Source organism: Euleptes europaea, chromosome 6 (assembly GCF_029931775.1).
Source record: "Euleptes europaea isolate rEulEur1 chromosome 6, rEulEur1.hap1, whole genome shotgun sequence".
Lineage (NCBI taxonomy): Eukaryota > Metazoa > Chordata > Lepidosauria > Squamata > Sphaerodactylidae > Euleptes > Euleptes europaea.
Genome location: NC_079317.1, coordinates 103,058,351 through 103,079,349, shown reverse-complemented (window position 1 = coordinate 103,079,349; position 20,999 = coordinate 103,058,351). Strand labels below are relative to the sequence as shown.

At 46.0% G+C, this 20,999-nt stretch overlaps 3 protein-coding genes across 3 annotated transcripts in view; 2 read left to right on the top strand and 1 right to left on the bottom strand.

Annotated features, from left to right (window-relative positions):
- SELENOH (selenoprotein H) overlaps positions 1-20,999 on the top strand; it is a 416,044-nt gene that overhangs the window by 241,402 nt on the left and 153,643 nt on the right. The gene's annotated exons all lie outside the window — the stretch shown is intronic.
- On the bottom strand, positions 1,206-6,330 carry YPEL4 (yippee like 4). Its single transcript, XM_056850827.1, has 4 exons — positions 6,011-6,330; positions 5,688-5,731; positions 2,653-2,761; positions 1,206-1,667 (listed from the first exon to the last, which is right to left on the bottom strand). The coding sequence occupies exons 1-4, from the start codon at positions 6,149-6,151 to the stop codon at positions 1,578-1,580; spliced, it is 384 nt and encodes a 127-aa protein (XP_056706805.1). The 5' UTR covers positions 6,152-6,330; the 3' UTR covers positions 1,206-1,577.
- CLP1 (cleavage factor polyribonucleotide kinase subunit 1) lies at positions 13,719-19,221 on the top strand. Its single transcript, XM_056850820.1, has 2 exons — positions 13,719-14,352; positions 18,474-19,221. Exons 1-2 carry the CDS (start codon positions 13,747-13,749, stop codon positions 19,143-19,145), a joined length of 1,278 nt encoding a protein of 425 aa, XP_056706798.1. The 5' UTR covers positions 13,719-13,746; the 3' UTR covers positions 19,146-19,221.

Sequence of the window (20,999 nt, the reverse complement as noted above, 5' to 3'; positions counted from 1 at the left end):
TTTGGTTGATTGCTGATAAATGGTAAAGTCTGTAGGAAAAGGTTTTTTTTGCTCAGTCTAGAAGCAAAAAGCACATGATAAATTGCTGGCATAAGGTCAGATGTGTGAGCAGTTTACAGTTCAATCCTAAGAAGAGTTACACCCTTCTAAGTCCAGTGAAGTCAGTAAGCTTAAAAGGACTCGCCAGGTTTAGATTGCACTGTTACTGGACTATAGTGAGTTGTGCACACATTTCTGTTCTTCCAGTTGCAAATGGGAGATAACTTGTTGGCGGGCATATTATGTTGTATTTGGTTACCAGATGCCCATTCAGATGGTGCTGCTGTCTGTTTAAGAACTCTGTAGACAGTACTAAGTTAAGGAAATCATCTGCTACCTTGGTATTCTGTACTTATCTGAAACAAGTCCCTGCTGTTGAAATATACCAAACTATTCCTATTTCTTGTGAATAGGCAAGGACGATAGAGGCTGGTAGGAGTATGGTTCCTTTTTCTTCTTAAATATAAAACATCTTTATTGTACAAAAAAAAATCTTGCGCTGGTGACAGTGCTGAGGCTTTGCCCACATCCAACCCCCACCCTTTTCCATGTAGGGTGAGGGGTGCGGGGAATGATAGTGCCTGGGGATCACAAGCACACAGCAACCCGAAAACAAAAACAAAACCCGCAGACTCCATTGCGAAGACTTGGGGGGAAATACCACGGCAGTGTCTGGGAAAGGGAATGGTGAAGGGGAATGTGAACTACCATGGCCCCATGCTGGGAGGAACTGCTCATGGGTCCTCTACCTAGAGGACAAAGTTTGTCCCTGTTGGAAGCAATTTACTTTACTTCCACCCTTTTCTGTCCAGCACTGCTCGACTGACATACATTTCCCTCTACAATACAACCCCCCTCCAAAATAGGAGAGGAGTACATGAACATACGAAGCTGCCTTATGCTGAGTCAAAGCATCGGTCAGCCTAGGCCCGTACTGTCACCTCTGCCTGGCAGTGGCTCTGCAGAGCTTTGGGCAGAGGTCTGCCCTGGTCCTCTTTCAGATACCAAAGGTTGGTCCTTCTGCATGCAGCCTCCTGCATGCAAAGCATACGCTCCTCCATTGAGCTATGGCCCCTCCCCAAGAATTTGCCCTATACTCACAGCTCTTTCTGCCCCATTCCAGAAAGCAGCATTGTATTTTCCATATACAGTGGACTCTATAGAGTTCAAGTGTGCTTCCAGGAGTATCCTTAGGAATTCTAATATCTGTCCCACCCAACAGGTGCTAGAAATGAGAGCGGCATACCCCATACAGGTCAAGTAGAATCCAATACAAAATCCTCAAATTGGGTCCCTTAACTCTGAACTTTCCCTTTTACTATGGGGAGATCCTCCAAACTGTGAATCCGGCATTTCAGAAGGTACAAGAGGTTTGGGAGATGGGTCCTGGTATCGCCACTCCCATGGGTGATGCTGTGCAGGAGCCTAGGGGCATGGAAAGAGGGAGCAGGGTTAGTTGTGCCAGGGTGCCAGCTATGGCAGTGGAATTAGGAAAGGGCAAGGCATGCTGCAGGGGAAGGGGTCACCCAAATTCCCCTTCAGTCCCAGCCATTGTCCTTCACCATGTGTGACATCTCAATAATGTATTTCCCTTCTTTGTACTTCTGGCTGGTCTCGAAGGCTTGTTCCTGGCAAATGAGGAAATTGGGAGACATGAGTCCTTTTGCTTTGGCCATCTATTGACCTCTCCCTCCTCCCGCACCCATATTCAAATGTAGAGTTGCCCCCCATGATGATTGTAAGTGAAGCAATGCAACCAACAATTACAGCATGGGTAGAATCAGAATTTCCATTAGGAATAGCATGATAGCTGGAGACTGGCATCTGTAATGCCCCATGGTTCTGACAAGGGCCTTAATCTATTTAGCTGTGTGTGTGTGTGTGTAACGTGCCATCAAGTCGCAGCCAAATTATGGCAACCCCTTTTTGGGGTTTTCATGGCAAGAGACTAACAGAGGTGGTTTTCCAGTGCCTTCCTCTGCACAGCAGCCCTGGTATTCCTTGGTGGTCTCCCATCCAAATACTAACCAGGGCTCACCCTGCTTAGCTTCCAAGATCTGACAAGATCAGGCTTACCTGGGCCATCTATTTACCTGCCTGTCACATTTTTTATCCCACTCTTCTTTCAAGTTGATCAGGGTGGCATACATACTCCCCCCCCTCCATTTGAACCTCACAACCTTGGGAGGTAGATTAGGCTAAGAGGAAGTGATTTACAGTGCAATTTTAAGAAGAGTTACACCCTTCTGAGCCCATTGACTTCAATAGTCTCAGAAGGATGTAACAGTGTTTAAGATTACCGCCTCTCCTACGGAAGGAGCGGGCCAGATAGGAGAGGCAGTTTTGCCACCCTCTCTGCATGCCACAGGGGCGGCGGCTGCCCTACTCCCCCACCCCCCAGCTACGGCCGTTAGTAAGCTTCATATCAAAGTGAAGATTTGAACCTTGGTCTCGCCTGTCCTCATCTGAGACTCTAAACGACTCAGGGTTAGTATGAGTGGGCTGTTCTTCCAACTGGGGTAGTGTTTTCACACCTGCCAAGGGTTTGCAAGAATCCTGTTTTGAATAGGCTGTATTATCTACAGATGTAAGCTAACTATACCCAGTACTCACATATTTCCAGCCCAGTGTAGTCTTGCAGCTTTCACAGAAAATATCAGCAACTGAATGGAGACCAGTGAGCAAGAGGCGTTGTTCAGCTGGACCGCAGCCCACGTTAACCCTGTAGCCAAAGAAATTACAGGGCACAGTCTCTCCTTTTATCCTTCTCACTGTTGCACCCTCCTCCCCTCTACTTTCTAGGGAGATCACAGAAAACTTGCTGGGGAGTCTTCTGTCCTAAGACTTTTGCACACACACACAAAAGCTACAAAAGAAATGCAAATTCTATTAAACTTTGCTGGTGCAGTAATTTATGGAACTAATTTATGAATAATTATGAGACTAATTTATGGGAAGTTTTCAGCAGCTGTAATATACAGTAATTTACACTTTTTGATTATTACCGTAATATCAGAACACTTAATATTTTCATTTTCCAGGTCAAAACCTGCTAAGCAAATATTTTCTTAAGGCACTGAAGTATCACAATCAAACTATGTTATGCCATGATAATTTGCATGTTTAAAAAATATCAGCCGCTCAGATAGAAATGTGATGATAAGAGCATTGAGAGCAAAAGAGGTATTCTGAATTCAATTGCACAGCAGCCTCCAATAGCCAGAAGTACCTACAGAACAGTGAACCCTCCTAAGAATGTGAAGAGTAGAACACACATGCTGCGCTGAAGAATCATTGCAAATTGCCACACTGGTGTCTGGATAAGAGAGAGCACTCAGGCACCCATACCCAATTTTAGTTAAGACCTTGCTTCTTTTTCTCATGCCAGAGTTGGTGTTGCATATTCAGCTGTAACAGATGCCACAGCAAGGATCCGCGCAGCAGTGATAGAAGTTTTCTTGAAGTTTACTGCATGGTCAGCTGAAATGTGGGGTGTTCAGTCAGCACCGACTTGCAAGGAAATGCCTTTAGTGACATTTTCTATAAACTAAATATAGTCTTCAAGCCAGCCACAGATGGATACAAATAAAGGCCTCCCTATTAGCCGAATCTAGTTGAAATCAAGAGCAGTCATTTTTTTATCACAAGGAACACCAGCATCTCTTCAAAGTATGGTGATTCTGATCATCATGACAGTCTCTTACCACAGATCTGGTGCCCTGTTAGCATGGGAGAGCAGGAGACCAAGATAAAAGAAGGCTGCAGAACAGTATTCCTAGAATATTAGGGTCAAGGGTAACCAAAAGACTGGCTACCTTCTGTCATGACTTCCACCTGATATCCAGTGGGAAAAAGCTACTTTCTCCAGAGACCTGAAATTAATAGGTTTTGAAGGAGAGGGGGCGTGATGAAAAAAAGGTCAAACCTGGTATGATTTGGTCTCTCCAGTCCATCAGTGACTTCACACCTACTAGTAAGTAGACCTTGCACTGAGATGAAAGCTACCAGAACTGCATTTCTTTCTGAGCTATGTACAGGTGGTTAAATTGGAAGTTTCACACCCTTCAAACTCAGAGAAGCAGGAATAAGCTCTTCTGCATCAGTTGTTTAGCTGATTCCTCTATTGTTTGCGTTCTTCAGCATGACCTTCACCTGGTTTTGTCCTTATCTGGACAAACATGAAATGAACAGTTCATCTAATTAGATGTTATTTATGAAATGCTGTTACCTTTATTGAAAGTGAAGGATTAGTCAATAACTAACATGAAATATTCACAAGAACTTCCCATGAACTGTAAAATATAGGCTGTTTAGTCTTTTCCCAGAGAACTTAGTCAATTGGATTCTTGCTGTTGCCAGTCCCATAAGTTCCTACTACTGAGAGAAGTGCAACTATATCTGAGGCAAAAATCATTCCAAAACAACAGTGTGCTGGATTGGATTCAGTAACCACAGTATAGTAATGCTAAATCCCTATGACATAGTTTGACTGAGTTGGAGCTAGGCCCTCTCATTGCAAGAGCCACTGAAAAACGAGGAAGAGAAGGAAAGGATCGTGTTTTTCTCTGCTAAAACCATGGCATATAGTGAGGCACCTGGGAAGTCTCCTGCATCACAAGCTGTGTGTGCGTGCGTGCATTGTACAAATCACAGCACTGTAAGTCAGAGGAGCAATCAGGAATCCTCTGTGCATTGAGGCAGGATTAATCATGCCCTCATTTTGCACAGCTAATAAATGATGCTTCAAAAGAGCTGGAGAAGGAACAGTAGGAAGTTAAACCTGAAGGGAAATAATTAAGGCACACGGTATTGATATTCTGATTAATCACTGGGTCGGGGGAGAACTGTTCCTAGCACTAGGAATTTCAGATCAACAGTAGATCATGCTAGAAAGTCAGGAAAATGTCATCCTCTCAGTAACTGAACAGCACCCAAGAGAGAAAGCTAAGATGACACAAAGCAAGATGCTGGGAATTCCTTTGTAATGGCCTGAACGTGTTGTCATGAGTTCAGCAGGATGATGTTAAGGCACAGGAGGAAATGGTGGTATGTTGGGAAATGGCAGTGAGGCCACAGGAATGGAGACAGGGTTTCAGAAAGGCTTCATTTTTGCTGAATTTGTTTTATTTCTGAAAACTATCCCAAAGACTGCTTAAAAGCCACGCCTACTGATTCGGAAGCCCTTATCTCTAATCCCAGATTGCGTCTGTTCAGTTATGAATGAATAAGTTTTAATTGCATGTAGCCATAGGCCATTACAAACATGTCAGCAATTGCCTATAATGGTTATAATGTCTGCTGAGTTCTGGAGAAAGTTCTTTGTGTGGATCCAGACTTGTTGTTGTTTTATCCCTTCATATGTCCCAGAGCTCAGCACGCTGAACCCTGGCTCAAGCAGAGCTCTGTTCAGTGGTCTACATGCCATCATGTATATCCTTCCTCAAGGACACTTAAATCACTCTTGGGTAGCTTCACTTTTGGAACAGGATCCCATCATTTTGAAATCCTCCCCTTGCCCTACAGAATAATGATCTATAGCAGCTGTTACTTTTTTCAAATATGAAGCAAAAACATATCCCTGTATTCCTGCTTTCTTCCCATGTTGCACCCATCCCCCCAAAAAAAACCAATTGCAGGAGGACACTCACACAGAATTGAAAAGATAGGCGCGACCATGACTCCCCTGGAAGGACTGTGGAGATAAAGTACAGGAGTTATAACCGTCTCCCTTAAAAGGTTGTTTAACCCCCTCCCAAACCCAACCATCTTGCTTAAGGTAGAGATCTCTGATATGAGAAAGGTCAGACTGTGTCTGTAGCGCTGTTGAAATAGCCCCAAAAGGTACTGCTGTAAGAAGGGCCTACTAAGGCCCAGAGTTGGCACTACAATGGGTAACCACACAATGCCAGTAATCTAGTTAGGTACTAAGCTGCCATTAAAGTTTGCCACCATGAAGCAGGAGCTTACAGACCTTGGAGATGAGCTCATCGTGCTTGGCCAAATGTGCCCGGCAGTGGACACAGCTGTATGTTCGCTGGCACCGAGGCAGATAACTGCGGAAGGTTTTGGTAGGGAGATAGGCGGCAGGTGGTACCGGCTCACAGCTGGGCATGACAGGCTGAAGAACGATGCCCTGTCGAGGTGGAGGGGCAGGTGCCGTGCAGCCTCCGCACAGGCGGTCGCAAGTGAAGCAACGAAGCAGGTTGGCTAGAGCCGTGTTTCAGAAAAGTGAAGTTTGGGGGGGCTGCACTGCCAGGGCCCCCCCAGATGAGAACCAGACTGAAAGGGAAGTCACCTATGGAGAGAAAATGGCAAACAATTATCCAGCAAGGGAGCAGCCCTTAAAAAATTCATTTAAGGCCATTTCTTAGTTCCTTTTCCGTATATTTTGCTTGGAGTAATTTACAGAAAATAGAATAAAACAAGTAAAACACACATATGGCATTCCAGACCATTGTACAATGAAATTGTTTAGAAGAGTGTTTCCAAATAAGTTGTCTGGGTGGCTGAGAAAGGTATATGGTATAACTTCTAATAAAACTCTGCAGAGGAAGGCAATGGCATGCCACCTCTGCATCTCACTCGCCTGTAAAGCCCCTTGCTGGGGTCACCATAAGTCAGTTGCAACTTAATGGCACTTTGTACATACACACAGCTTCTAATTGTCAGTTTTGAATGTATGGTTTTAAATGTATCAATTTTTATTGTGTTTAAATAACATTGTAGGCCGCCTTGAGTCCATGTGGAGAAAGAAGGATTTAAAAGGCCATAAATAAATAAATGTTCAACTCAACAATAAAACAATAAATCAGCAGATAAAAATATTGTGAGTTAAATAATTCCTTCATGTTCTCTGTATGTCAGACCTTTGGGAAGATGACCTGAATCCCTTTTGGAGGTAGAAAGTCATCACGTGCACTGTAGAGAATAGAGAGCTGCATGAATGGATCATTCTGGGATAATTACCATTGGCCCCGTTCCATACACAAAATTAGTCCTGTGGATTGCAGCAGGGCAATTCTAAACACGGCTGCTCAGAAGTAAATCCCATTGTACTCGATGGAGCTTACTCCTAGGAAATTGTTTATAGGATAGCAGGATTCTCAAATCCAACTCTAAACGTGCAGTGGAAAAAACGGTGTGGGAGGGGTCTCTGCCTTATTAACATGCCAGTTGGGTTCCAAAATAGGTTACAGAGTCAAAGGAATATTAATCTGTGTTAAGCAATTTTGAATACGCAGGATTCAAATCCCCAGTCAACCTGTTGTTCCAGTAATTTTACACGATTCTTGCGAGGAGAAATTAACAGAGGAAATGTATTTACATTGCTTTCCTGGTCTGTCCAACGAACGTATCTTTGCAAAAACCTAGTAAACTAATTTAGTCTTATAAGGTCGTGTTTATATGTGGTAGCTGCAGCCCAAACTGAATTCTATGGGATTTACTTCCAACCTGTTAGGTCTAGAATCGCATCCTGAAAACGCTTGTTGCGAGGTTCCCACCTAATAATAACAGTACCCTCTTCCTGGGAACGCCTGCGCGGTTTTAAAAATGGCTCTTTCCCCTTAGCTGTCCCACTCCCACATGATCAACGTGCATGTGTTGCTACACGTGACTCCGTCATGCGCGAACGCATCTTGCGAGGGGACGACTCGCCCAAGGCAGCCCCGAAACCATTGCACCACGCTGCCTTAACGCCCAGTGGCCTTTCAGCGGCCGGTGGGGTTCCTTTTCCCCGCACGCGCCCCGCAACCCGTTCCTTATTGCGCCCGCGAGCGCGCCCCCTACCGGGCCTTCGGCGTCCCGTTTCCATCCAAAGCCTCCGTTCCGTAACACCCGTTCCGTAACAGCGCGCCCTCTCCCGGCACCGAGCGGCGTTGCACCCCCTAGGCGGGCTTTCGGAAGCCCCCCGCGCCCCGACGGCTTTGCAGCGGCGCCCCCGCCCGCCCTGCCGCCGAGTGTAGACGCGGTGCGTCCAAGCCGCCGTCCACCCCAGGTCCTGGAGGCCGGGTCCCGGGCCGAGGCGGCCGCCGGCATCGCAGCTGGAGCCCGCGCAGCCGGCATTGCGTGGACGCCCCCCCGTCCCTCCCCCGGCTCGGTCCCGAGCAAGGACGCGTGGGGAAGGGGGGGTTAAGGGACAGTGGGAGGAGCCCGGCCAGATGGGGGGTCCGCGCCTTCATCCCCGCAGAGGCCGGGGGTGGGGGTTTTTGCAGGGGGTGGTTTTTTTTTTGCAGGGGGTGGGTTTTTTTGCAGGGGGTGGGTTTTTTTGCAGGGGGTCTGCCGCGCGCTCGATGCGCCTTTTCCCCATCCGAATTCTCCACGCGAGCGTGGAGAATTCGGATGGGGAAAAGGCGCATCGAGCGCGCGGCAGACCCCCTGCAAAAAAACCCACCCCCCACCCCCCGCGCGCATCAATGCCCCCAAAGTCCGACTCACATGGCCGCGGGCGCGGAAGACCAGGAAAGGCCGGCTTGACCGCCGCCCGAGTTGCCCACGTGCATGGGGGGCCGGGGGCCAAGCGGCGCCGCTCACCTGGAAGCCGGTTCCCCCGGGGGTGGCGCCGTCCGGGCGCTGCGCAGCGGCTGGGCGAGGGGGTGGCGCGGAGGGGGGGGGGAGCGCAGCTCGCAGGCAGCCGGAGGGCCGCTTTGGGGCTCCGTCTGTAGCCGACTGTGGCTGGGGGGGGAGGGAGGGGGGGGGTTGGTGGGACCGCATCATAACATTGTGAGTCATCCCTCCGCTCCCCCCACCCCGCCAGCCTCCCGCGACGTCAGAGCGAGGCCGGAGACACGGATCAAGGAGGGGGGGGGCCGGCGGAGGAGGCTCCCGCGGCGGGGCCGGAGGTACGGCGGGGCCGGGGGCGACGGGGAGCCGGTGGGTCGGTCTAGTGGGGGGGGGGAAGAGGGGGAGAGACGCGCCCCAGGGATGGAGAGAGACGCGCAGGTGATCCAGCCCGGATCGCGCGCCGGGGGAGGAAACGCCCCGGGGGGTGGGTAGGTGGGTTTTGCCTTGGCTTGGCCCCTCTCTGCAGGCACGTTGGCCCCACCCGCATCCTCAAAACTCAACAACCAGCCCCCAAGCCGACTTTGGGGGATTCAGATGGGGGGGACGTGCCTCCAGATAGAGGCAAAACCTCCCGTGCGTTGCCTCCCTCTGACGCAGGGCGAGAGGAGAGAGACGAAGCTGAGGGTCACGGGCTGGGAATCTGCAACATCACTCCGATGCGCTCCTTTCAGTCCCCCCCAAACCCCCAAGCAGCCTGCAGGAAACTCCGCCTGGGGCGCCCCAAGCAAACCCTACATGAAGCCTCCAGATCATCAATGTTCCTCAACCTTGAGCGACCAGAAGCACCGTCATTGTTCATCCGTGCCCGTCCCCCCATCCATACCTGCCCAAGAAGAGACCGATGGGCTCCCCACATCTCTCCGCCTTTCCTAAAGCAAGTTCAGGGATAAAAATTAGGCACGTTTCAGAAGGGTAGCTATGAACGACTTTGAACCATTAAAATCAGTAAGAAATATTGTCGAAGGCTTTCACGGTCAGAGTTGGTTGGTTCTTGAAGGTCACTGGTTCCCAACCAGGGGTCCGCGGACCCCCATGGGTCCGCGAGAACTTAATTAAGGTCCGTGAAACAAAGTTATAAACCCATAATAAATTAATATTTTCAATTAAAAGTTCTCTATTATAAAAATATATATTCAAATATTATTCTAAGTTTAATGTTTAACTAACAGTTATGATTCAAGTTTATTTTCAAATTCTCGGAATTTTTATTTTGAACCTTGGGGTCCCTGCACCGAACAAAAAAGTCCTAGTGGTCCTGGTCAAAAAAAGGTTGGGAACCACTGTTGTAGGTTATCCGGGCTGTGTAACCGTCCTACAAAAATCAGTAATAGTTTGCTCATTGATATCTGTGGGCATAAGGTTGCAGTGATTTACTTATTTTATTTAAGAAGGTTTTGACTCTGCCTTTCTACCCTCATAGGGCCAGCAAGGTAGCTAACAAATTAAAGCATACAAACTAAAATTTAATGTCTGGTTTAGCCTCAGAAAAACAAAATGTATTTTTGTTACAGAGGATAGCTGGCAGGAGTTTTTCTAGTTGAAAGACCAATGCTGAATATAAAAGGTTGAAGGTAGATATTGTCGAAGGCTTTCACTGTCAGAGTTCATTGGTTCTCGTAGGTTATCCGGGCTGTGTAACCGTGGTCTTGGTATTTTCTTTCCTGTCTGAGAGACACTGTCCTTCAGTGTTACTCCTCTGAAGATGCCTGCCACAGCTGCGGGCGAAACGTCAGGAAAGAAAATACCAAGACCACGGTTACACAGCCCGGATAACCTACGAGAACCAATTGAAGGTAGATATCCAGAGGTGGAAAGGAGGCTGGTCTGTGATATGGTATAACAGGTTGGCTTCGGTCAAGTCTTGTCTCCAGGCACAATTCTGCATAAAATTTTATTCTAATAGTTTCCAGAAACGCCAAGTCTAGCTTCCATGGCCACTGTTCTCTAAAGCTTTACCATCCCCTCTGTATGTATGCCATCAGAAGAAGCCAAAAGCCAATAGGTGCAGACTTTATTGCATAGTATCAGCATACACCATACTGGCTGAAGTCATGGCTGCACATCTACAAATCAGTGTGAACTGTCACATACCATCCCTGCAGCTGCTGTAGACTGAAAATCATTTAGGTAGGTCTTAATCCTAAATAACTGTTATTCCACATAACATTCATGTGACACTCCACAACTATATGATGTCTTCATAAATGAAAGGCTCCTAAGTCTTTCCTTCTTTTTAACGGCCAACTCTTCTTACAAGCACATTTTGAATCTGTGCAATACACATGTCCAGTTTTATCCCCACTAGGAATCTATCACCTCCATGTTGGTGGCTCCTTTGGGTAGTGATCCACCATAAAAGAAAATAAAAGTTCTTATCGAATTAACATTGATATTATATAGTTAAATTAGTTGGCCAATGTTCAGAACATCTCAGACTCATTCTTGGCATCCTCACCGGCTCTCTAGAAAGCCATGGTCAATTGCGTTGGGTGCAGAAACATCTGGAAGCTGTGTGTTATTGCATCTCTCCTGTAAAAGGCTGAACCCATGACCTCGCAGTCTGAATTCTTGCAAAATCTACGGCAGGTAGGGGGGAAAGTGTCTTTATCGTACAATTAGTTTAGCAATAGGCAGCCTGAAAGGTCGTCGCTGGCGCTGACGTAACCATCAAGATAATTCACAGTGGGTAGCCGTGTTAGTCTCTTTGCAGTAGTCAAAAAGGGCAAGAGTCCAGTAGCACCTTAAAGACTAACAAAAATATTTTCTGGTAGGGTATGAGCTTCTGAAGAAGTGAGCTGTGGCTCACGAAAACTCATGTGTGTGTGTTAAGTGCTGTCAAGTCGTTTCCGACTCATGGCGACCCTATGAATGAAAGTCCTCCAAAATGTCCTATCTCTGACAGCCTTGCTCAGATCTTGCAAATTGAAGGCTGTGGCTTCCTTTATTGAGTCAATCCAGCTCTTGTTGGGTCTTCCTCTTTCCCTGCTGCCCTCAACTTTTCCTATCATGACGGTCTTTTCCAGTGACTCTTGTCGTCTCATGACGTGACCAAAATACGACAGCCTCAGTTGAGTCATTTTAGCTTCTAGGGTCACTTCAGGCTTGATTGGATCTAGAACCCACTGATTTGTTTTTTTTTGGCCGTCCACGGAATCCGTAACCCTCTCCTCCAACACCCCATTTCAAAGGAATCTATTTTCTTCCTATCAGCTTTCTTCACTGTCCAGCTTTCACACCCATACATAGTAATAGGGAATACGATGGCATGAATTAATCTAGTCTTGGTGGCCAGAGTCACATCCTTACACTTCCAACGAAAGCGCCTACCCTACCAGAAAATATTTTTGTTAGTCTTTAAGGTGGTAGCCATCGTTCCCCAAGGAGCAGGAAAAGAAAAACGTACTGGTCCAGGGCATCCTTGCCTTATTATTTGGACAGCGGAACTCACAACGAAGAAATCAGAGGCGAGAGTGAAGGTAATAAACTACATTTCCCAAGAGGCCAAGCAAAGAGCACCCACGCCCATCCGTCTCCCCTGAATGGCACAGGCGGTTCCAGAGGCGCATGCGCAGCCGAACGTTTCGCCTCACTTCCGGAGCAGCCGGCACTTCCGCCGCTTGAGCTTGCCGGGCGCTCGTGCGGCCGAGGTCCTCGCGGTTTCCGTAGGTGGGTGGCCGCCCTCTGTCCCCCCAGGGGTCGGGCGCCGTTGCCATGGAGACGCTCGGCCTTGAGGCCTTGGAGTGGCGCGGAGTACGGCGAGGGCGGCGGCGGGTCGGCCCCTCATCCTCTTCCCCGGGCCCTCCTGGGGACGGGGTCGACGAATGGCCCTGTTTCATTCACCCGTAGGCCGCTGCTTAGCGGTTGAAGCAGTGGAGCAGCAGTGATTTGGTGGAAAGCGGTGTATCATTGGGGGGAAGAGTGAATTAACTGGTGTAAACGAAATTCAGAGTATGCCCTTGCCCGGAATACAAAAGATAAATCCTAAAGACCAATGAAACAAATGTGTATGAGTGTAGTCCCGCAATTCAGGTTGGCAGGTGGCAGCTCTGGGGCTAATTCTGGTCCTCTGAAATGTGTCGTCTGCCCTCCCCCCACCACTTCAGAGGCAATAGTTGTGTGTGTGTGTGAATAGAATAATTGTTATAGTCAAGAGATTTGCTAATGCCTTAACCTTTAGTTTGGGAGGAGGGGTCCGTTGCCCCTAAAGCACTGGTTCCCAACTGGGGGTCCACGGTCCCCCAGGGGTCCTCGAGAACTAAATTAAGGACCGTGAAACAAAGTTACAAACCCATAATAAATTAATATTTTCAATTAAAAGTTCTCTATTACAAAAAATATATTCAAATATTATTCTAAGTTTAATGTTTAACTAACAGTTATGGTTAAAAATATTGTCGAAGGCTTTCACGGTCAGAGTTCATTGGTTCTTGTAGGTTATCCGGGCTGTGTGACCGTGGTCTTGGTATTTTCTTTCCTGACGTTTCGCCAGCAACTGTGATGCCTGCCACAGTTGCTGGCGAAACGTCAGGAAAGAAAATTCCAAGACCACGGTTACACAGCCCGGATAACCTACAAGAACCAGTTATGGTTAAAGTTTATTTTCAAATTCTCGGGATTTTTATTTTGAACCTTGGGGTCCCTGCACCGAACATAAAAGTCCTAGTGGTCCCTGGTCAAAAAAAGGTTGGGAACCACTGCCCTAAAGTCTAACCATCTTGCCTATAAGGCAGGCTGCTGCAAGCACAACCTGACAGTCACTTCATCAATTAGTCCCCCTTTCAGATAAATGCCTGTGTTCCAGTGTGCTACAGTCAGAGAACAGATGCAAATAATGTGTTTTTGTGGTGTTTGTACAATTCAAGGACTAGTTTAAATAAAACAATGTCGAGAGCTTATTCCAGTAACATACGATGGCGGATCCTCACAGTTATTAACCAATCTGAGGAAAATTCCTTTTCAGCCCCAATTATGGCCATTAGTTAGGTACTAAATGTGAAAGTAACACGGCTGTTTTTATGTAACTTTGTCAAACATAACCGTTGTATATAAATTGGATTTATACATGTGAGAGAAAACAAAATACTTCTGCATTCCTCTTAACAGGAGACCCAATTTTATGCCCATAGCAGTTGCAAGGAGAACAAGATGGCAGAGGAAGCTGGGGATGAAAAGAAACTGGTGGCCAAGTTTGAACTAGAGAGGGAAACAGAGCTCCGCTTTGAGGTTGAAGCCTCACAAACTGTCCAACTGGAGCTCCTGACAGGCATGGCGGAGATCTTCGGGACTGAACTGACACGCAACAAGAAATTCACCTTTGATGCTGGTGCTAAAGTGGCTGTCTTCACCTGGCATGGCTGTTCAGTACAACTGACTGGCCGGACTGAAGTGGCCTATGTGTCCAAAGACACTCCCATGCTTCTGTACCTCAACACCCATACAGCCCTGGAGCAGATGCGGTGGCAAGCTGAACGTGAAGATGAACGGGGACCTCGGGTCATGGTGGTGGGCCCCACAGATGTAGGCAAGTCAACTGTTTGCCGCCTGCTACTGAATTATGCTGTGCGCTTAGGGCGCCGACCCACTTTTGTAGAGCTAGATGTAGGCCAAGGCTCAATCTCTATCCCAGGCACTATGGGGGCTCTCTATATTGAGCGTCCTGCAGATGTTGAAGAAGGCTTCTCAGTTCAGGCCCCTCTGGTGTATCACTTTGGGTCCACCACACCTGGTACTAACATCAAGCTCTATAATAAGGTGAGTAAGAGGTTTGGAGTCATGTGTGATGTACTTATCCTCTGCATCCATTGTGATCCTGCTGGCATGTTCAGCGATGGTTTGTCCTCTATCAAAAATAGTAAAATAATTTATATGCTCTTAGAATCATAGAGTTGGAAGGGACCACCAGGGTCATTAGTCCAACCCCCTGCCCAGTGCAGGAATTTCACAACTACCTCCCCCCACACACACCCAGTGACCCCTACTCCATGCCCAGAAGATGGCCAAGATGCCCTCCCTCTCATAAACTGCCTCTCATGAACTGCCTAAGGTCATAGAATCAGCACTGCTGACAAATGGCCATCTAGTCTCTGCTTAAAAACCTCCAGGGAAGGAGCACTTACCACCTCCCAAGGAAGCCTGTTCCACTGAGTGAAGTGGAGGTTGGCACCTTTGGCCTGACAGCAGTCACTGGAAGACTTGATATGACCTGATTTGCATGACTCAATTAGGCCTAGCTGCTTGCTACTGTAAGACCTTGCGGATTCCCACTTATCTATATTCTAACAGCTAAGTCAGTCTAACCTGAGGATACTTAAATCCAGAGGATGGACCTGCAAAGGGCCAAGATAGATTTTTAGACAAGTCAGTGTTGTGCAGAAAGGTGGGCTGTAGTGAAGTTAATAACTATAGCTGAAGATGGAGGGACAGATAAAAGGTGGGAAGGAAGGAAGGACAGAAGGAAGCATGGAATGTTGAGGATCTGGGGGTTGACAGTGGAGGGAAAGAGGAAATAGTGTGGGGAAGTTGAGACATCAGAAAATGGGTGGCCTTTGCAAGTCCCTGCAGGTTCCCCACTGTGCAACTGGACCGCACAACTGGACCATAGTTTTCCTGGGTAGAGGGTGCCAGTGGCAGGGAAATTCACCCCACATGTCCTTGTGTGTTCTCACTTATGATGATGATTATCATCATCATCATCTATCAGATGGAGAATTGGTCCATCAATAATTATTAGCCATTGTAGTTGGAAATGAAAGATTGTTCACATCTAATTACCATATGTGAGGACAAGTAGGAGATGGCTATCACCATCTAGCTGTACTTGTGCATTTCACATGCAACATCTGGCTGGTCACTTTTAGAGACAGACTAGTGGCTTAGATGGATTGTTAGTCTGTTATTTGTTTTTATAATTGGGAAATTACAGTGGGGAGTCATTTATGCACATGAGTTTATATAATGCATGATGAAGAAGTTATCAGCTTTAGCCTGATAATACATTTGCTTCCTGTTTTTTTTTTATGTGGACATAAATAAAAGCATAAACATTCATTAGGAGTGTGGAGTTGTTTTTCCAGGGTTCCTGGTATTGTACCTATAAGATTAGACCTGTACTAGGAAAATATATTCAATATGTTTTTTCTAGTTATTCTTATCATTTAATCCTGTTAATTTGGTTAGAATGTAGTTGTATTCCAGCTGTGAAGAATTTGCAGCCCTATCTTGTGTAGGTTTAGGTTTTCTTAAGGTCATTTATTTCAGTATTTATTTAGTTATTTAGAAGATTTTTATTCTGCTACTCCAATGGAAGCTGACTGAGACAGCTTCCAAAATAAATCATAATAAAAACAAAACATTAACAACATTTAATTAAAATCAAGCATTAAACACCCTGCCAAAGCATAAAACACAAACCATTAAGCAGTGTAAAATGCATAACATCAGGATAAAAACAAACTATAAAAATGGTGCTCAAAGATCAACCCCTTAATTATAAGCCATGGTTCAGAGTGGTAAGCTGCAGTATTGCAGTCAAAGCTCTGCTCACAACCTGAGTTCGATCCTGACGGAAGTCGGTTTCAGGTAGCCGGCTCAAGGTTGACTCAGCCTTCCATCCTTCCAAGGTCGGTAAAGTGAGTACCCAGCTTGCTGGGGGTAATGTGTAAATGACTGGGGAAGGCAATGGCAAACCACCCTGTAAATATAGTCTGCCTAGTAATTGTCATGATGTGATGTCACCCCATGAGTCAGTAATGACCCAGTGCTTGCACACCTTTATCTTTTAAACAGTAACATTTTGGTCTGGATGCCTTAAAAAAGAGTAGTGTTGGTTCCAGGAGAATCTAATGGGGAAGGGTGTTCCATCGGTAGGGTTGCCAGGTCCCTTTGCTCCACTGGCGGGAGCTTTGAGGGGGTATGGCTGGAGGGGAGTTGATACGCATGTGTGCCCCGCATAAAGGGCTGACGTCATTTCCAGGTTTACCTGGAAGTCATGCAGATGCTCTAGCAATCTCTGCCAAAGGGTTTCATCGAGTTTAGACAGAGGTTGCTAGAGTGTCTGCGTAACTTCCGGGTAAACCTGGAAGCGATGTCAGGGCGGTATGCAGGTCGTGCATGCATTGCGCCTTCCCCTCTACCTGTCTTTTGCCTGCCCCCACCAGGAAGTTGGTAAGCTTATACATAGGTGAGGTGCCACTACTGGAAAAGCCCTATCTCTAGATGTCATCTGCCTCATAACTGAAGGCAAGGGCACGAAGTGCAGGGCTTGAGGGAAGGAAAGATCTTAACTGCTGGACAGTATGAAAGGAAATGGTTGTTCAAATGCCTGGGTTCCAAACCATTTTAGGGAATTAAAGGTAAGAATCAGCACTTTGATTTGTGTTGGGCAACATATGGTAAGCCAGTGCTGATTTCAGCTCAGAGGTGATATGATCCTTGTATCCAGTCCCCCGACAATAATCTGGCTGCTGCATTTTGGACCAAATGAAGTTTCTAAACTTCATGTAATGTAAATTGCATTACAGTAATCTAACCCGGATGTAATCACAGCATAGATCTCTGCTTACTGAAGAACAGCTGTAGCTGGTGTATCAGTTGAAGCTGGTGAAAGACACTAAGTGCCACAGAGGAGACCTGGCCCTCGAACCGTAGGCTAGGAACCAGCAGTATCCCCAAGCTATGAATCTATTCCTTCAGTAATCTTAAACACACTTAATTCTGTTCACAATTAGGCAGTTAGTGACCTTGGACCTTATGGAATAGTCTACCTAATGAGGTCAGGAAGGCTCCCAGTCTCCTGGCACTCTGCGAACTATGTAAAACCAAATTATTCAGGAGGGCATTTTTACACAGGTAATAGGGCTATACTACGATGCAGTGGTTCAGAAAAATTCTTTAATGAAGGGAAAGGGACTGTGTTTGATACATACTATCTATTACTATATGTATTAGCCTGCGATTTAATTTCTGCATAATTTAACATGTCATGTTAATACACTATGTTTCAGGCTTCTGGTTGGTTTCAAATTTCTGCAATCCCGATCCTATTACATTGTTTGTTAGATGCCCCATCATGTTGATTGTATTGATTTACCCTGTGTAATCCACCATGACTTTCAATGAGAAAGGTGGACTATAAATAATGTAAATAAAATAAAAGAGGAAGAAGGTCATAGCTCAGTGATACAGTATGTGTGTTACATGGATAATTTCTCAGATGCAACCCCATCATCTCCAGATAAAAGGTTCTAGAGTGGCAGGGTGAGGAAGCCCTCTGCCTGAGTCTCTGAAGCCTCTTTGCCAATCAGAGTGTACAATATTATCTAAGTGCAGGGCCAGCATTAGCACATGCTGAGGTGGGGCAGCTGCCAGGGCCCAGGGCTTTTGGCAGGGCCCACTGCTGTGGATCCCCACACACATACACACTCACTTATTTGCTAGCGCTTCAACATGCCCCCAGCTACCCAGAGCCACTGGGAAAAGGGCTGCAGACAGTGGCGAGCATGGGCAGTGGGAGAGCCCACAAGCAGGCAGAGGAAAGACACAGGCAGGCAGGAAGCATGTGTGGGAGGGAAGGGAGTTGGGGCATGTGTGTGGGGCTGGTAGTGAACAGAAGATCCCAGGGGCCCCCTGGAAACTCTGAGCCCACAGTCCCTCAAACCCTGGAACCAGCCCTGTCTAGGTGGACCAATGGTCTGACACTGTATGAGGGAGCTTCATATGTTCATAAAAGGTTCATAAAACCTTTTTTTAAGTTTATGGTAAAACACCTTGAATTCTTTGCCTTTGAAACAGGCAGGACATAGAAACTTTAGGGCAGCAAATCCATGTTATAAGTATTCTAAATTTGTTTTGCTTCTACTTCTTCCTCTATGCAGATCACATCCCGCTTGGCAGATATCTTCAACCAGCGCTGTGAGGTTAACCGTCGGGCTTCAGTCAGTGGCTGTGTCATCAATACCTGTGGGTGGGTGAAGGGATCTGGATACCAGGCACTTGTACATGCTGCTTCAGCCTTTGAAGTTGATGTTGTAGTAGTGTTGGACCAGGAACGCCTTTACAATGAACTGAAGCGGGATCTGCCTCACTTCGTTCGAACCGTGCTGCTCCCCAAGTCAGGTGGAGTAGTGGAGCGTTCCAAGGACTTCCGGCGGGAGTTTCGTGATGAACGCATACGTGAATACTTCTATGGTTTCCGAGGATGCTTCTACCCACATGCCTTTGATGTCAAGTTCTCAGATGTCAAGATATACAAGGTGGGAGCCCCCACCATCCCTGACTCATGTCTGCCCCTGGGCATGTCACAAGAAGATAACCAGCTCAAGTTGGTACCAGTTACACCTGGACGTGACATGGTACACCATCTGTTAAGTGTTAGTACTGCTGATGGTACTGATGAGAACATCTCTGAGACTAGTGTGGCTGGTTTCATTGTAGTCACTGGAGTGGATTTGGAGCGGCAGGTCTTCACAGTGCTCTCACCAGCGCCTCGTCCTTTGCCCAAGAACTTCCTGCTTATCATGGACATTCGTTTCATGGATCTCAAGTAAATAAGACTCCCTCATAGATAAAACCATTAAGATCATGAGTGGAATAGCATTACCACACAGAATGAGGGAGAAAGAAAGGAATTCTCATAAGTGAAGAGCACAATTTGAACAATTTTGAAATAGTCCTTTCTGTTTTACTATCCTTTAGAAAGAACCACTGAGTAGAATGGCAGAGGGTGAAACTGGGAAGAGTCGTGGATTGTGTTTATGAACTGCTATAAAAGAGAAAAGGGGTGTGTGAGAACGTTAGCTGGGTTGCATTCTTCCTTAAATCTCCTTTTTTCTTCTGAGTTTTCAGGCTCTGAAACTAGAATCCTTTCCTACACCGTCATTGTTTAAACTCAATGTGATTCTCTTGAGAGGGCAAAGTCTTTTATATTTTTAAATGTCAATAAATTCCTTTAAAAGTTGTCTTTTGATGGATGGGCGAACTTGTACTTCTTCCATCTAAGTAAAGCTTTTTCTTAACATAAACACACACACAGAGAGAGAGAAGGGCTAGGCAAAGGGAAATGTTTTTATTTAGCATCCAGATTATAAAAAGAATATTACATTTACCAGGTAGGAACACTCAAAAATATATAATAACAAAATGGTGGCCAGTGTCAAAGACTTGGATTTAAAACACCACTGTTCATTTAAACTAGCAGTTAGAAGCACAGAAGGAAAAGGGTTACAATAACCCATATCGTGATGCACTACAGCATTTTAGTGACAGAATTAGCAGGGAATCAGAGTGTAAAAAAGCCAGAATTCAAAACTGAACTGAACATCTGTTTTCCAAAATGTGAACCAATATTTGAAAGTTCCTGTTGAACCTGAACTCTCTCCACCCTTCAATCAGGTCATTGGTTCAGAGTACAGGTTTGAATTTAAAAATGCCATGTAGTGGTCCATGACTGCCCCCGACCATGATTAAATATGGCTATGTAAACAAATACTTGAGAGGATTTTTATACACTCTTGAAGTTTGTCCAAGCATCAGTGCTCCCTACCCAAGCTTGAAATCAGCAGACACGAAGGAGGGCCACTGCTTAAACCCTGCAATTCAGTCTAGAGCCAGCAGTGAAGATAAACATCCTGGTGAGGGTAGGGAGAGGTAACAACCCTTCTGTTCACCTCAGGGTGCTTTCTTTCATGCTTGTGCTCAGCCAATCTCTAACTTTTTAAATGGTGGTTGAAACACATTTCCCCCCTTTTGATCTAAGGGTCAGTACAGAACAGAACCATTTATTGTGGCATTACGCCAATAAAAATTTAGAACATAACAACAATGCTAAGGGTCAGTATTTGCATAATTGTTTGTTAAATGGTGAGTTCCCTGACAGTTTGCATTTATGGTGATTAAAACTGCAGAGCCCAAGCAGTACAGAGTTCAGCAGCTTCCCAGTTTCTAGGCTCTGAGTTGGGTAACTCCAAGAGACCAAAGAGGGGGAATTTAGCAGCACAAGTCTGTATTTTAAATGCTATCACATTTCTATTTCACTATGAAGTAATAATCCATGATTGATATGTTATTTTTCCTTCCCCCAATCCAGGTTCTAAGTTCCTATGCAAGTTGTAAACTTTTATGTTTAATATGTTTTTTTTTATTAAGCATAGGCTGCAACATTCCAATTATATGAATTACCATAATATGAATACATTTTAAATGTGCCATTTTAACTACATCTGAAGTAATAAGTACAGGTGTGCTGAACCAGTAACTAAATCTTTATTGGCTTGCGTTTGTACTTCAGTCACAACTAAACTTGAGCCTGGAACAAAGGCCAACAATGTTATATATGTATTGAAGGCTGCTTAGTAGCAAAGTAGAATGTGAAAATGTTAGACATCAGGAGAGAGATGTGACGG